Raw genomic sequence first — 14,416 nt, 5'->3', positions numbered from 1 at the left:
TTTTCCTATTAGAAAGGGATATGGATGACATGGGATCACAGTTTAACCCTTCATTTAATTTCTTTTCTCTTTTAGTTCTTAAAATTGTATTTTTTTACCAAATCACCCCAAAATGGATAGAATAGTTAAAATTGGCATAATAGTAACTTCAACCCTCAACATTTATGCATTGTTTCAATTCTAAAAATATAACCCTCAACATTTACACATTGTGTAATTTAATCTTCTTATTCTTTTTTTTTTTTTTTTTCACCTAAAAAGCTAAAAAATTATCAACTAAATTTGATTGAAACTATACAAAAAAATGAAAAACCCAAAATCCCAAGATAGTAATTTTGATATTTTCTCATTATTTTAAAATCAACCCTTGACGTCACAAAGAAAAATAAAACCGCAAAAAAAAAAAAAACACAACAACTTAATTGCACAATGTGTATATGTTGAGGGTTAAATTTTTTAGAATCAAGACTAAATTGACATAATTTATAAATGTTAAAGGTTAAGTTGCTATTATGCTAATTTTCAAACCTACCACCGTTAGCTCATTGATAGTGAAAAAAGATAAAATTGAAAAGCTGAGTGACTATATTGTAACTTTCGTAATTCGGTAATCAAAAAAGAAATTTCCTAATAATTGAGTGGCCGGAAAAATTACTAGTGGTTGGGTGATTATCAGTGTAGTTTACCGTATTTATATTAATTACATACATAAAAATACATCAAATAAAAAAGTAAAAATAAAAATTTAAAATCATATGGGCACAAGGCCCATAATATCCCCAAAGAGGCCCAAGGCCCAAGGCCCATTGAGCTACCTTTTGTTCTCCTACCAAAACTGCACAACTTTGTCTATATGTTAAACTTTATCGGTTGAAGTTTAACACACAGCTCAGAATCTGAGAAAAAAGAAAAAGAAAAAAATACAAAGAAAAAATTTCCATTTTTTTTATTTAAAAAACCGCTGATAAATAGAAGAACTAAGAAATCAAAAGAAATAAAGCAAGGGTTGAATCGATCTACACTCTCTTATCAAAGCTTTGATCTTTTTGTTTTAAAGGTAACCCTTTTTCCCCCATTAATTTCAGCACCCTTCTTTTTGTTTTGGCCTCCCATAAAATTTTCATATTTAGGGTTTTCTTCCACTCAAAATTGGGAACTTTTTTTTTGTTTTGTTAATCTTCTTTTTTTCTTATTCTTCAATGTTTTAAATTCGATAATTTTCTCTTGGATTAGGTTATATACCTTAGCTCACTGTTTTGGACTTTTTTTTGGGTTAAGTTTTTTAAGCAAAAACCTCTGTTTTATTTAGGGGGAAAGGAGCAAAGATTATAAGCTTCAATCGGTCCATTGTTATTGCTTAGGTTTATCATTGCTTGAAGCTTTTTGCCTAATTTTTTGGCATTGTAAGTTAGGTTGAACTTAGATGGTTATTAGTTAGCTCTTATTGGTGACTATTTGCATGTGTATGCATATGGGTTTGGAGGAAAACGCCTTTTTCATTTGTGGATTCTTTTATTATTGGTCTTATTATTAGGTTGCCTTTTGAATTTGGGGTGTTTGGAGTAATGGGTGTTCTGTATCTAATGGAATTTGTTTGGAATTCTTGTTTGTTTTGCTGGTCATTCCTCGAGCTTACGCCATTATTGTTAGCCATTTAATTTCATTGCTAGGATGATTTAACGCCGGGGGGATGGTTTTTTGTATGTGGATATGCATGGTAGGCTTTGTTCATTTGTGGGGATTCTGACGGTTCTTCGAGTTATTGGGTTGGCATTTTAGGTATGTTGCATAATTGGTTTAGCAATTAAGCTTGTACAGTAATTATAATCTGTTTAATTAATTTATTGTCAATTTATAAGGGTTTTAGATGTAAAGTATGTTTTATTGCCAAAGTAATTGGGATTCTGTTTTAATCAGATATTTGATTTGATATACATGCCAACACAGTTTGTGGTTGGATAATGGCTGTTGAGGCTCCTTCCAAACATGTTTATGACTATGATGATGAGGATGACGATGGGCCCGTAGTTTTCAAGAGGAGTAATACCTCGTCCTCTAAGCAAAATCAGTTAAACTCAGAAGTAAAGAAGGCATCATCTCAAAGGTCTGATGGACAGTCTGGGAGACAGGCCTCCAGTGTACAAGCTCCTAATGGTCAAAATTCCGTTGCCTGGACCAACAAGTCAATCCTGCCGTCTAAGTCACCTCCCACCAGATCACCTATTTTGAGCCCGAAATCATCTAATTCATCCGCCAAGGCATCACCAGTGAGGTCACCAGTGGTTAGTTCTAAGGCATCGACTTCATTAAGTGATCAGTCAAAACAAGCATTGAAGCAGAATAAGTTTACTGCTGTCAAGGAAGAGAAAAGGCTGATTAAATGTACTGATGAAACAAACAGCGATGAAGACGACGATGACTCAAAACCTTTGAGTGCAAGGCTTAAGGGGATCTCAAGCCAGGGCAATAAAGGGGTGAGCACTTCAACTCCTGCCCAGTCACAGCGATTGGTACCAAAAATTGAGGTAAAAGGATCTGCTGAAGATCCAGATGATGATGCTCCTTTGTCTGCGAGGTTCAGCATGAAGTCCAATACTGGGACATCGAGCAGTAAGCCATATGGATCTCATGAGAAGAAACCTCTGCCTTCTAAAATTCAGCAGAATGGTTCTATCATGAAGGACAAGCAGCAAAAGTGTTCCGTGTTATCAGATAAGAGACCTCTTGATAAAGGCAATTCATCAGATCAGTCTTATGCTAAGAAGCCAAAGATTTCAGATACTCCTACAACGATGAAAACCAAGCAAGTTACTGTGAAAGCAGAAAAAGATGATGAAGATGATCATATTCCAATTTCCCAACGGATAAAAAAGTCGGTTTCATCAGTCAGTAAAACATCATCCGTGAAGCAAAAGGCAACCAAGGTTGTATCTTCATCATTTAAAAAGATAAATAAGTCGAAGAAAGATATGAAAAAATCTAAATATAGCAAGTCAACAAAGCTGTCGCCTAGTTCTGGTGATGGACAGAAAAAATGGAGTACCTTGGTTCACAATGGTGTCATATTCCCTCCTCCATACAAGCCTCATGGGGTTAAGATGCTATATGATGGGCAACCAGTGGATCTAACTCCTGAACAAGAGGAGGTCTCTTTTTCACTCTCTAAATATATTTGATGTTTATATGTCAATTCTGTTTTCGTGTGTTTTCGTGAGGACCAATGTCTGCAAGATTTTTAGTGGATATTTTAATGTGATCTTTCCATTCTGCAGGTGGCAACAATGTTTGCGGTAATGCAAGAGACCGATTACATGAGTAAACCACAGTTCAAGAAGAATTTCTGGGAGGATTGGAGTAAATTACTGGGTAGAAACCATGTCATTAAGAGCTTGGACAAATGTGATTTCACTCCAATCTATGAGTGGCATTTGCAGGAGAAAGAGAAGAAGAAACAAATGAGTTCTGAAGTAAGTTGGTTGTAAATAATTTTTGGCTTCAATATACTATAGCTTTTTCTATGACATCTATCTTAGAACCTAGATATCTGTTCTCGTATTATTCCTTCAAAGTAAATTCTATCTGAAGGTTTTACAATCATTAAGGATGGTTACTGTTTGTAGGAGAAGAAGGCTTTGAAAGAAGAAAAGTTGAAGCAGGAGGAAAAGTATATGTGGGCTATTGTAGATGGTGTCAAAGAGAAGGTGAAGATTTAGCTTCAATGTAGAATTTGATTTATCCCATTTAAAACTACTTTCTTTTCTTCTGGATTTAATTCAGATGATTGTTTTTAACTGCAGGTAGGAAATTTCAGAGTTGAACCACCTGGACTTTTCCGAGGTCGAGGAGAGCATCCCAAGGTATTGATGACATGTGTGACAACTTTAATGTCGCAAAAAACTCTATGCTTTAGTCGCATAGTTCCATTTATAGGATTCTTATATGACGCTCTTTCTATTTATTGTTGCTTTCAGATGGGAAAGTTGAAAAGACGTATTCGTCCATGTGACATTACCATTAATATCGGAAAGGATGCCCCAATTCCAGAATGTCCAATCCCTGGTGAAAGGTTAAGACTTAAGAGACAAGAAGAGCATTTATTTTCTATAATATACGTAAAGATTGAAGGTTATTTTCAATCTAATGATCTTAACTTTGAGATTTCTTTTTTTGTCTGACTGGCAGATGGAAAGATATAAAACATGACAATACTGTTACATGGTTAGCTTTCTGGAATGATCCCATTAATCCAAAAGAATTCAAATATGTATTTTTGGCTGCTAGCAGTTCTTTGAAAGGGCAAAGTGACAAGGAGAAATATGAGAAAGCAAGGCTGCTGAAGGTAATAAGCAATAGGATGGTGCTTTTAGTTTTTATTTAGTTAACCCTATATAAATAAATGGATGTTTGCACTTTAAATGCAGGACTATATCAAGAACATCAGAGCAGCATATACGAAGGATTTTACAGCAAAAGATGTTACAAAGAGGCAAATAGCAGTTGCTACCTATCTAATTGACAAATTAGCTCTTAGGGCGGGTAATGAGAAGGTATATCATGTTTACCATGGATAATCTAATTTGTGTTTCTTTTTACTTGTGCAAGTGCATTAACATCTCTTTGTACATTAATTGTGTGGGTAGGATTGAATTCAATGGAGGAAATAAAATGTCCGAGCTGATGTAGTTTATTAGGCTTTTTGTGTTAGTCAGGTATTATATTTGGTGGTCCTATGTGCATTCTATTGATGTTTATGGAAAATGTTAGTGGCTGCTCCTAGTAATAGCAGAAGGGCAGAAAGGCTAAAGGGTAAAGGGTTAAAGTTGATTGCATCTTCCATTGAATCATTTTGAACTATTGCTTTTCTATTTTTTTTTAGTTCTTTTTGGTCTCCTTCTCTCTTGACCTTTTAACTCTTTCAACTTCATGTAGTAGTCTTTACTTAGGTCTTGTTTTATCTTTTAGGTTGAAAGATATTGATAACCAATATATAATCTATGTTTGTCTTGAAAGTTGCTGGGTCCTATTAACTTTTAGTTACGAAGAAAACTTTCAGACAACCCTCTTTTTTTTGGGGTATTCCTTATGTTATGGTTGGCCATTTGCAGGATGATGATGAAGCTGATACCGTTGGTTGTTGCACGCTTAAAGTAGGAAATGTGGAATGTATTCCTCCAAATAAATTGAAGGTAAGGTTGGAATATGCTCCGAGAAAAGATAGTATTTCTTTGGTAACTGTTAGAATGGGCCTATTTTTTCTGGGAATTTGCCTGTTAAAACTCGTTAGTTTTGTTGAATTCTGTGGAAGCCAAGTCATTTATCTGCTAGCTGAGACTGTTGTTAACATTTTTGTCCTTGTTTTATTCATTCAGTTTGACTTCCTCGGTAAAGATTCGATCCAATACGTGAACACGGTAGAGGTTGAGCTTCCTGTATACAAGGCAATTGGACAGTTTCAAACTAGTAAGTTGTTGACTACCTGTGACTAGAATTGAGACATATATGATATGACTTAAGCCAAAGGGTGTGATCTCTCTTTTTTGCAGGGAAAAGCAAAAGTGATGATCTTTTTGATGAGCTTGATACGAGTAAACTAAATGCTCATTTGAAGGAACTCATGCCTGGTCTTACAGCGAAAGTCTTCCGTACCTATAATGCTTCCATTACATTGGACGATATGGTATGTCAACCTATGCATGACCTGCATGCATTTTACTCTAATATTGTTTGTGTGCATACCCTAGTTGCAAGTCATCAATAAGTGTATGAGACAAATATATTGGACTGTAACGATTACAATTATATATAAAATATATTTAGGAGAACTTTCAATGTAGTGAGTAACAAGATTAGGAGTGTCAATACTGTGCATGGAAATTTGCTTTTTGCAGTGTCTGTACTTGTGTGATATGGTTGGATTAATTTTTTAAAAGAAAGTTTTAGCTTCATGCTTATTTAGATTTTCTTTTCTTCAATGCAGTTAAATCAAGAAACCGAAGATGGTGATGTAGCAGAAAAAGTAGTAATTTATCAGCGTGCAAACAAGGAGGTAAGGACCGTTTCTGGCTAGATGCTGAGCTGATGAAGTTATCTATTTTCTGCTTAACTTTCTTGTATCTAGAAGTTTGATTGTTTTTCCTGCAGGTTGCAATCATTTGTAATCATCAGCGCAGTATCTCAAAATCTCATAGTGCGCAAATGTCAAGGTTGACCGAGAAAATAACAGAACTCAAGGTAATAACTCTCGCTAGAAATTTTCTTGGAAAACAATAGATGTGTCCGGCACAAGTATGTTGAATTTTCTAAGCTTTTACATGTATTGGGAGGATCATATCCCTGCACCCTTTTATGAATATATGTTGGGTTCAAACATGGGTACTTGAAGAAAATGTAGAGTCGAAGCAACATAGTCACTTTGGCTTTTCCTTACAATTTGGTGCTTTTCCATTCCATATCTATCAGACTGACCTTTTTTTGTTGCTTGTAGGGTGTTCTAAAAGAGCTAAAAACTGATTTGGACAGGGCTAAGAAAGGGAAGCCGCCATTGAAGGATGCTGATGGGAAGCAGAAGAGGAACTTGACCCCTGAAGCGTAATATAGCTTGTTCCCTTTTCTTTTTCTTAAAGGCTTCCATGCAAATTTTACAATCGAACTTCTTTTCATGGATTCATTTTCGATGCAGGATAGAGAAAAAGATAGCTCAAACAAATGTAAAGATTGAGAAGATGGAACGGGACATGCAGACTAAAGAGGATCTAAAAACTGTAGCACTGGGCACATCCAAAATCAATTACCTTGACCCTCGAATCACGGTTGCATGGTGCAAGCGGCATGAAGTTCCCATCGAGAAGGTAAAACCATGTTTGTTATAATTATCAGAATGACACACATTATTCAATTTCTTGATTGTATGATGTTGTTTCACAGATATTCAACAAGTCACTTCTGGCAAAGTTTGCTTGGGCAATGGATGTGGATCCGGATTTCAGATTCTAATCATCCGTAACGAGAACCAGGTTGGCGCCATTAAATTCTTACTCCGACCTACCAGTCCCCAGGAAAAAAAAAGGGGGGGAGAAAGGAACAACCAAAACTCCCCTCTTTGTTGAAATGATGATCCATTTTTCCATATGTTTTTTTTTTTTGTCGGTTTTAGAGGGAAAAATTCATGTTATATGTCGATCTAATCTAATCAAAGGGCTGGTTGGCCCATTTCTTTTATCCATCCCTGTTGCTAAAGAAATTGTTTGCTTTTTCAACATTCCCTACTAACTGTTAAATGTCGAACTGGATATACATTGAACAATGTTTCATAAACAGAGTTAAATTTTATACATTTGCTCCCTTTTTCTTCTTACCACTTTTATCATGTTCAATTCCTGGTGTAAAAGAGACCAGTTATCAAATTTTGTACTGTTAGGCAAGTTTTATTGACTTCACTGATGGTACACATGGAGTGGGATTTTTAAATTAAAAAAAGAAAAAAAAAGGGGGTTTTAATTGGGGACTGGAAATTGGTTAAGGTATCGGGAAAAACAAAAAAACATGAAGTATACATCATCGATTGTTATGTAAGCTTTCCTACTTAAAAATTTAATGTTTTAATCAGAGTTGAAAGGTTTTAGAAGGTCAAATTTAGTTAAAGAAAAAGTAAGGGTCGAATTGATAAATGTGTAATTGTTAAAAGACTAAATTTGTCATCATGCGTTTTAACATTCAATCAAATGTAAAGTTTGAAATTAATAATAACAACAACAACAACATATATGTATATATGTACGAATTAAAATTAAAAATTAGTTTAAAGTGTGAGTAAAATGATTTTTTTGAGTTGATATCGAGTAAATTTGTGACACTAACTCAATCAATAATATTAATAATATATACAAATAATGCGAATGAAAGAAATTGTGCAATTACATCGAAATATATAAAAATATAAAAATAAAACATTGGTTAAAATAGTAAAATGAGATATTATAAATGTTAGTGGTATACAGTTCAAACTCAATATTTATAAACTTTTAGGAATTTTTCTTTAAATAAATAAAAGACAAAAGTATCATTGTAACGATATAACTTATTTAAAATATGTAAGACTATTTTAATAATTTTCTTAATTAAATTAATACCAAATTAACTCATGACACACTTAAATAATATACATTACCATGAAAAACAAGCTTCAGAAATCCAATAAGAATCCACCCCAAGAAAGACAAAGGTGAACCCATCATGCTTTTTAAAATAGTTAGAAAAGAAAATTAATGAGATTATATAAAAGGCAAACTACCTATTTAGTCCTCTGAGTTTATTAGTATTTTATCTTGGTCACTTATTTTAAAATTTTATTATTTGTTATTCATGTTTGATAAGTTGTCAATTTTAGTCACTCTACCATTAAAATGAGTTTTATCACTAGATGGAATGCTGACGTTGCCTGTTATAATAACAAAATTAACCCTCAATGTTTACCCATTTTAATTAATTTACTCCTAATTAAAAAATACAACAAATTTAACCCTTAGTATTTACACATTATACCAATTTGGTCATGATTCTAAAATTTAAAATATAATTAAATTTAAAAATCTTATAATACATAAAATTAAAAAATATATATAAAATACTCAAAAAATTATAAAAAAATAGGCGTTAGCCCCTTGGCAGCACCATGAAAGGTCCCCTCTTTCTTTCTTTCTTTCTTTAAATTCCTTTTTATAATTTTTTTTATTGTGTGAATTTTGCGCCTTCGCTTTCTACTCGTGGTTTTATAAATTATGTCTTATGAGCAGAGATGCAAAGGTATTGCAAGAGAAGTTGGCGAATAAGGTGGCACAGGCTACGGCTGGAGGGAACCATCAGAGTAAAAACAAGAAATAACAGTGGTAGGAGTATGAGATGATTTTAGAATCCAGGATAAGAAGATAGTGTTATTATTATATTGATTGGATTGGAAAAATCAAGTCTTTTTGTCAAAAAAAGAAAGATAAAAATAGAGGTGATCATGGGCCGGGCCTAGAAAAAAATTCAGCCCACTTCCTATGCCCGGGCCTGGCCCGGCCCAAAAAATGGGCATACAATTTTATCCAGGCCCGGCCCGGGGAAAAATATTAAGCCCGAGTCCGGCCTGGCCTGGCCCGTTTTTAAAAGATTAAATTAATTTTTTTATCATTTGAGGGGCAAAGTGTAATTTTACCATTACTATTTTAAAATTTTATAAATTATAAAGAGTTAAAAAAAGAATTTTTATTTTTATTTTAGAGTATTTCTAAATTTTAAAATAAAAAAATAAATTTCAAAATATACGGGCTTAGGGAAATGGGAAATGGGAAATGGGGAGGGGAAATGAGAAATTTGTTTTTAAAAAAAAAAAATATTTATTATATTCAGGCCCGGGCCAAAAAAATTTTGCCCGAGGCCCGGCCGATTTTCTAAACGGGCCTCGTTTTTTTCCCAAACTCATATTTTGGGCCTATATTTTTACCCAAACTCTCTAATATTTCGGGCGGACCGCTGGGCCAGACCAACCAGCCAGGCCCATGATCACCTCTAATAAATAAGTAAATAAAAATAAAATAGAAAAACCCAGATTCTAAATGAACAGATTCAAATTTGAAAAAGAGTCGAGCATTTCGAATGGTGTGCTGACACAGATAAAGTCAAGAAAAACCTCTGAAATTATTTCAATATTGGACCTTGGACATATAATAGTTTCGAATCAAATCTCTTTAGAAAGAAGATCTTTTGTCTCATTGCAGCCTACTTCAGAGATTCTAACTATTTTATGCTAGAAATTTTATATAACCAGTGTATCATCTGGTATGTTTTCATCACCATTCTTTCAAACTTTTTGATAAATTTTATTTTTATTTTTATATTTCTTTCTAGAAAAATAATATATATATTTCAAATATATTGGCAATCAGGAATCTCAAGACAAAACCAAAGCTATGATCTTCCTCCGTCGTCATCTTGAAGGCAGAATATTTGAACATAAAAGATCCACTTGAATTGTAGAATGATTTGAAAGAAAGATATGACCATAAAAAAAAAAGGTAAACCTTCCTAAAGTTTGTTATGATTGGATGCACCTCAAATTGCAAGATTTCAAATCAGTGAGTATAACTTTGAATTATTCAAATAACCTCTCAATTAAATTTGTGTGGATAGAAAATTACTGATATAGATTTATTAGAGAAAACTTTCTCAACCTTTCACACTTCTAATATGCTCTTGCAACAACAATATCATGAAAAGGATTTTAAGAAATAGTTTGAATTAATCTCATACCTTTAGGTGGTTGAACAAAATAATGAGTTGTTGATGAAAAACCACGAAAGTCATCCCACTAGTTCTGCTCCATCCCTAGAAATGAATGTGGCAGTACATAGGGATTTTGAGCATGTGTATGTATATATATGAATGTGTACATGTGTGAAAATGAAAACATGCTATGAACAACAATATAATTTTTACCTTAGTAAGATTGGTAGAACAGTTAGGAAATTATGTACAATTGACATGCCATAGGAATTAGTGCGCGCTTTGGTTCGACAATGTGATGCCTTATGAAATAGCACTTCGGTGCACCTTAGATTGTTATGTGTTTGGTGTGTTAGTTTAGATGCACAATTAGTGCAATACATATGGTGTGATCGGTTGGAATCTCGAGTATCCATGTCCTATTCCACTAGAGTAGGGCTAAGTGTTTATAAGTGTTGATAAATGAACTTATAGAAATGGTATATGCTAAAATGTCTATAAATAAAGTGACTTGATTAAAATGTGAAAAGAATGAAAAATTGGGTATAAGTGGAATTAAATGTGAGCAAATTTAAGAATTACAAGTTAAAAACAATTAAATAAGAATTTGATATTGAAATGATTAGTGAAGAGCAAACAAACCTATTATGACTCTAATGAAATAGATAAGCATGTGGGGATAAGTGGTATATGTGCATAATGTAATTGGTAGAACTAATGACTAGGTGACCCAAGTGATTGATCAATAAAAGAATGAAAAACCTAGCTAATGGTAAACTCCTCTAGTGTATGAAGTGACTAATTAGTTGAAATTGTGCTTAAGAACTTTGACCCTAAGTGATATAAACCAACTTAGATTCAATACTTAAAAATAAAAGCTCAACACTAATATGAGATAAGGATTAAGTAGGAAATTTTCGAGTGTAATTACTAAGCTCTTTGAGCTTAATGCGTTAGTTGTTAAAATGTGTAGGTGGAAAGCTTTTCTAAGAAGCTTAAGACTCTATCTTGGGAGGGGGAGGGTTGCATCATCGACTCGGTTTAAGGGTTGTAAATTGAGGATTTGTATTTGCTTCTTAGTATTTTGACATTTATACAAAGGCTTAGGCTAGTCTTAGTAATTATGAGTATATTGGCTTGTATAACCATGGACATTTGAAACTATTTTGACATTTTAAGTTAATCTTTGGTTCTTGATTCGAGTTGAATAGTTGTATGACTTAAAATTGAATTTAAATAAGATTAGATTATCTTTTAAAATTGATTTGAATCTTGTCAATACGATATAATGATTTTTGGAGTTGATTTGGAGTGTTTTTAGCTAATTTTTGCTCCGGCAAACTCAAGTTCCAGAACATGAATTTTTTAATAAAGAATATCAGTCTTTGATTTAACGTACATTTTCTAATTTTCCTACTTTTTGAATAAATGAGATAAAATACAATCTGACTCCCAATGGAGGAACCTACTTTTACCTATTTTTGGAATATCCTTGTGATAATTAAGCTCATTGGGTTCATAATCTTAAGTTTCGAATTTTTTTATAATATCTAATCTAAAACTAATAATTAAACACCTAAAATTATTTAATTGAAAAAAGAAATGGAACAAACTTTAGAAAAAAAAAAAGAAAGAAAGAAAAGAAAGCAAATAATTCCTGGACTGGCCTTTTGTTAATGTCGCCATGGCCTCTGTCGCTTAGCATTCGTTTCATTCCCCAATTCAACATTCCAAATTTCAATTAAAAAAAAATCAGCTAATTCCAATCATTTTCTAACATTTTTTTGGTATGGGTTTTTTTGAAACTTTTCATTTCTTAATGGGTTTTCAATCAAGTGTTTATTTTGTTAAATTTTAAAGCTAAAAATGTAGCTTAAGTCATTTCTTATCTGTTCTTCTTTATTATTATTAGATATTAGGTCCTTAAGAATCAGTCTATTGATTTGGTTATTGTTATTGTTTAAGGTTTTAATGGCATCTCCTTCAGATAAATGGATAAAAGAATACAATGATGCAATAAAAATTGCAGATGATATCAATGGCATGATATCCGGCAAGGGTTCCTTGCCTTCGTCCGGACCGGAAACACAGCGTCACGCTTCAGCTATTCGAAGGAAGATTACGATCTTAGGGACTCGACTCGATGGATTGCAATCCCTCTTGTCTAAACCTACTGGGAAGCCATTGTAAGTCACCTTAGTTGAAGTGAATTGATGTTGGATCTTGTGTTTTTTGATCGTATATGTCGTCTAGGGTGTTTATACGATAGGTACTTCGATGTTCCATCGGGGTACTCGATTGGCCTTTATCATGAACTATAAATTGGCTTTGATGTTGCTTCGATGTTTGATTGCATATTCAAATACGTGTAATTAACATGTATGATAAACTGGCTTTGATGTTGGATTAGTTCTTTTAGATCATGTCTTGGTAAAAAGGCTTCTCTAGTTCTTTTTAATTTCGAAATTGAGCAACTTGATCTCTCTAAAAAAAATCAAAGTAATCTAATTCCTTTCAATTTCGAAAGTGAGCAACTATGGACAATTAATCAGGACGTTAATGTTTTCTGTCAACTGTATATGATTTTGATTGGTATAATAATAAATTTAGCCTTCAAAGTTTACAAATTCTGTCAACTTGCTCCTAATTTAATAAATTTATCCTTCAATATTTGTGTAAGTACGTGTAAATATACCAATCAAAATTATATACAATTGACGAAAAATATTAACATTGTGCTTAGTTGTCCTTGGTCACTTTCAAAATTAACAGAAATTAGATTTCTCTAATTTTATTGTGAGTCCAATTTGCTCAATTTCAAAATTAAAAAAAGATTGAAGAGATCTTTTTACCTATAAGTACTCTAGGGTGTTTATAAGATATGATATTTCGATGTTCAATTTGGGTATTCGAATGACTTTATTGTGAACCATAAACTGGCTTTGCGATGTTCGATTACATATCCAAACTGGCTTTAATGTTGGATTATTGTTTTTTGATCATATATGTCTTCAAGGGTATTTATAAGACACTGGTTCGATATAAACCAGTTTCGACTGTTTGTTGATGCTTGATATGTTGGCTACAGAACAGATAAGGAGATGAATCGACGCAAAGACATGGTCACGAATTTGAGATCAAAATCGAATCAAATGGCTTCGGCATTCAACATGTCGAACTTTGCTAATAGGGACAGCTTACTAGGGCCAGAAACTAAGCCAGATACTATGAGTAGAACAATCGGTTTGGATAACTCCGGCCTTATCGGTCTTCAACGACAACTAATGAAAGGCAAGTTATTTTACTTCATCCTAGCTTTGTGAAATTGCTCTGACTTTTGATACTGAGTTTACGAGCAGAGCAAGATGAGGGTCTCGAGAAGTTGGAGGAAACACTCGTAAGCACGAAGCACATCGCATTAGCGGTCAGCGAAGAACTTGATCTGCATACCACACTAATTGTATGTTTTTGTATTTTCTCCAATAGTCTTATTGAGAGCCTTCAATTCATCCTCAATGAACATTACATTATCTTCCACTCTCTTATGCAGGACGACCTCGGGCAACATGTCGATGTCACCGATTCTCATCTACAGGTAAAACACTTCGCTATTGATAAGTTTCTTTTTTGATCACTCAACAAAATGATCATCCAACTATTTTATTTTTTCTTTTTTGATCATCAACCATTAAATATCTAATGGAAAGATGGCATGGCATCTTTTAAAATTAGCATAATAACAATTTTAACCTCAACATTATACGTTGCGTCAAATTAGTCTTTGATTCTAAAAAAGAAACAATTTTGGGTTGTTTAGAGTTTTAATTTTGTATTGTGTTTTCTTTTCTTTGTTGTATCAGAGAGTGCAGAAAAACTTGGGAATTATGAACAAGCCCATCAATGGCGGATGGTCGTGTATGTGCATGCTTTTAGCTGTCATTGGAATTGTGGTTCTGCTTGTCCTTATATACCTACTCATCAAATACTTGTAAGAGATAATATCACATTTCATAACAGTACTTTAATAGGATGTTTAATGTGGTACATGAATTATTAATATGTGTTTTATTATAGTACATGTCTAATGTAGTATTTATACTTTGAAAATGTCTAATGTGATACATGAACTATCAATATATGTTTTATTATGGTA

The 14,416-nt window shown here is 33.2% G+C and overlaps 2 protein-coding genes across 9 annotated transcripts; both read left to right on the top strand.

The window, feature by feature from the left end:
* The first annotated feature begins 870 nt into the window (after positions 1–870).
* On the top strand, positions 871–7,354 carry LOC105768504 (DNA topoisomerase 1 alpha). 8 transcript variants are annotated; one of them, XM_012588456.2, is made up of 17 exons: positions 871–1,057; positions 1,722–1,779; positions 1,948–3,146; positions 3,273–3,467; positions 3,621–3,701; positions 3,798–3,857; positions 3,972–4,066; positions 4,183–4,339; positions 4,422–4,547; positions 5,106–5,186; positions 5,370–5,460; positions 5,544–5,677; positions 5,978–6,046; positions 6,142–6,231; positions 6,485–6,588; positions 6,680–6,848; positions 6,925–7,354. In XM_012588456.2, the coding sequence occupies exons 3-17, from the start codon at positions 1,962–1,964 to the stop codon at positions 6,991–6,993; spliced, it is 2,706 nt and encodes a 901-aa protein (XP_012443910.1). In that variant the 5' UTR covers positions 871–1,057; positions 1,722–1,779; positions 1,948–1,961; the 3' UTR covers positions 6,994–7,354. The 8 variants fall into 8 exon arrangements, with proteins under 8 accessions (XP_012443910.1, XP_012443906.1, XP_012443909.1 ...); XM_012588452.2 differs by having other exon boundaries at positions 1,918–3,146; XM_012588455.2 differs by having other exon boundaries at positions 1,671–1,779.
* A 4,708-nt stretch (positions 7,355–12,062) lies between these two features.
* Positions 12,063–14,416, top strand: LOC128041189 (syntaxin-51-like). Its single transcript, XM_052630604.1, has 5 exons — positions 12,063–12,449; positions 13,352–13,554; positions 13,623–13,723; positions 13,814–13,858; positions 14,124–14,416. The coding sequence occupies exons 1-5, from the start codon at positions 12,235–12,237 to the stop codon at positions 14,253–14,255; spliced, it is 696 nt and encodes a 231-aa protein (XP_052486564.1). The 5' UTR covers positions 12,063–12,234; the 3' UTR covers positions 14,256–14,416.

The sequence above is a fragment of the Gossypium raimondii genome, chromosome 5, assembly GCF_025698545.1.
Source record: "Gossypium raimondii isolate GPD5lz chromosome 5, ASM2569854v1, whole genome shotgun sequence".
NCBI classification, from domain to species: Eukaryota; Viridiplantae; Streptophyta; class Magnoliopsida; order Malvales; family Malvaceae; genus Gossypium; species Gossypium raimondii.
The sequence above is the reverse complement of the archived record's forward strand: the minus strand, read 5'-3'. Positions and strand labels throughout refer to the sequence as shown.

What these genes read in the sequence shown, in the direction of transcription:
- LOC105768504 (XM_012588453.2), top strand. Translation starts at nt 1,962, where the DNA reads ATGGCTGTTGAGGCTCCTTCCAAACATGTTTATGACTATGATGATGAG. An exon ending in AGAAACAAATGAGTTCTGAA is followed by an intron (nt 3,468 to 3,620) that starts GTAAGTTGGTTG and finishes TACTGTTTGTAG; the next exon opens with GAGAAGAAGGCTTTGAAAGA. An exon ending in TTAGGGCGGGTAATGAGAAG is followed by an intron (nt 4,548 to 5,105) that starts GTATATCATGTT and finishes GGCCATTTGCAG; the next exon opens with GATGATGATGAAGCTGATAC.
- LOC128041189 (XM_052630604.1), top strand. Translation starts at nt 12,235, where the DNA reads ATGGCATCTCCTTCAGATAAATGGATAAAAGAATACAATGATGCAATA. An exon ending in TCAACGACAACTAATGAAAG is followed by an intron (nt 13,555 to 13,622) that starts GCAAGTTATTTT and finishes GTTTACGAGCAG; the next exon opens with AGCAAGATGAGGGTCTCGAG. An exon ending in ATCTGCATACCACACTAATT is followed by an intron (nt 13,724 to 13,813) that starts GTATGTTTTTGT and finishes TCTCTTATGCAG; the next exon opens with GACGACCTCGGGCAACATGT.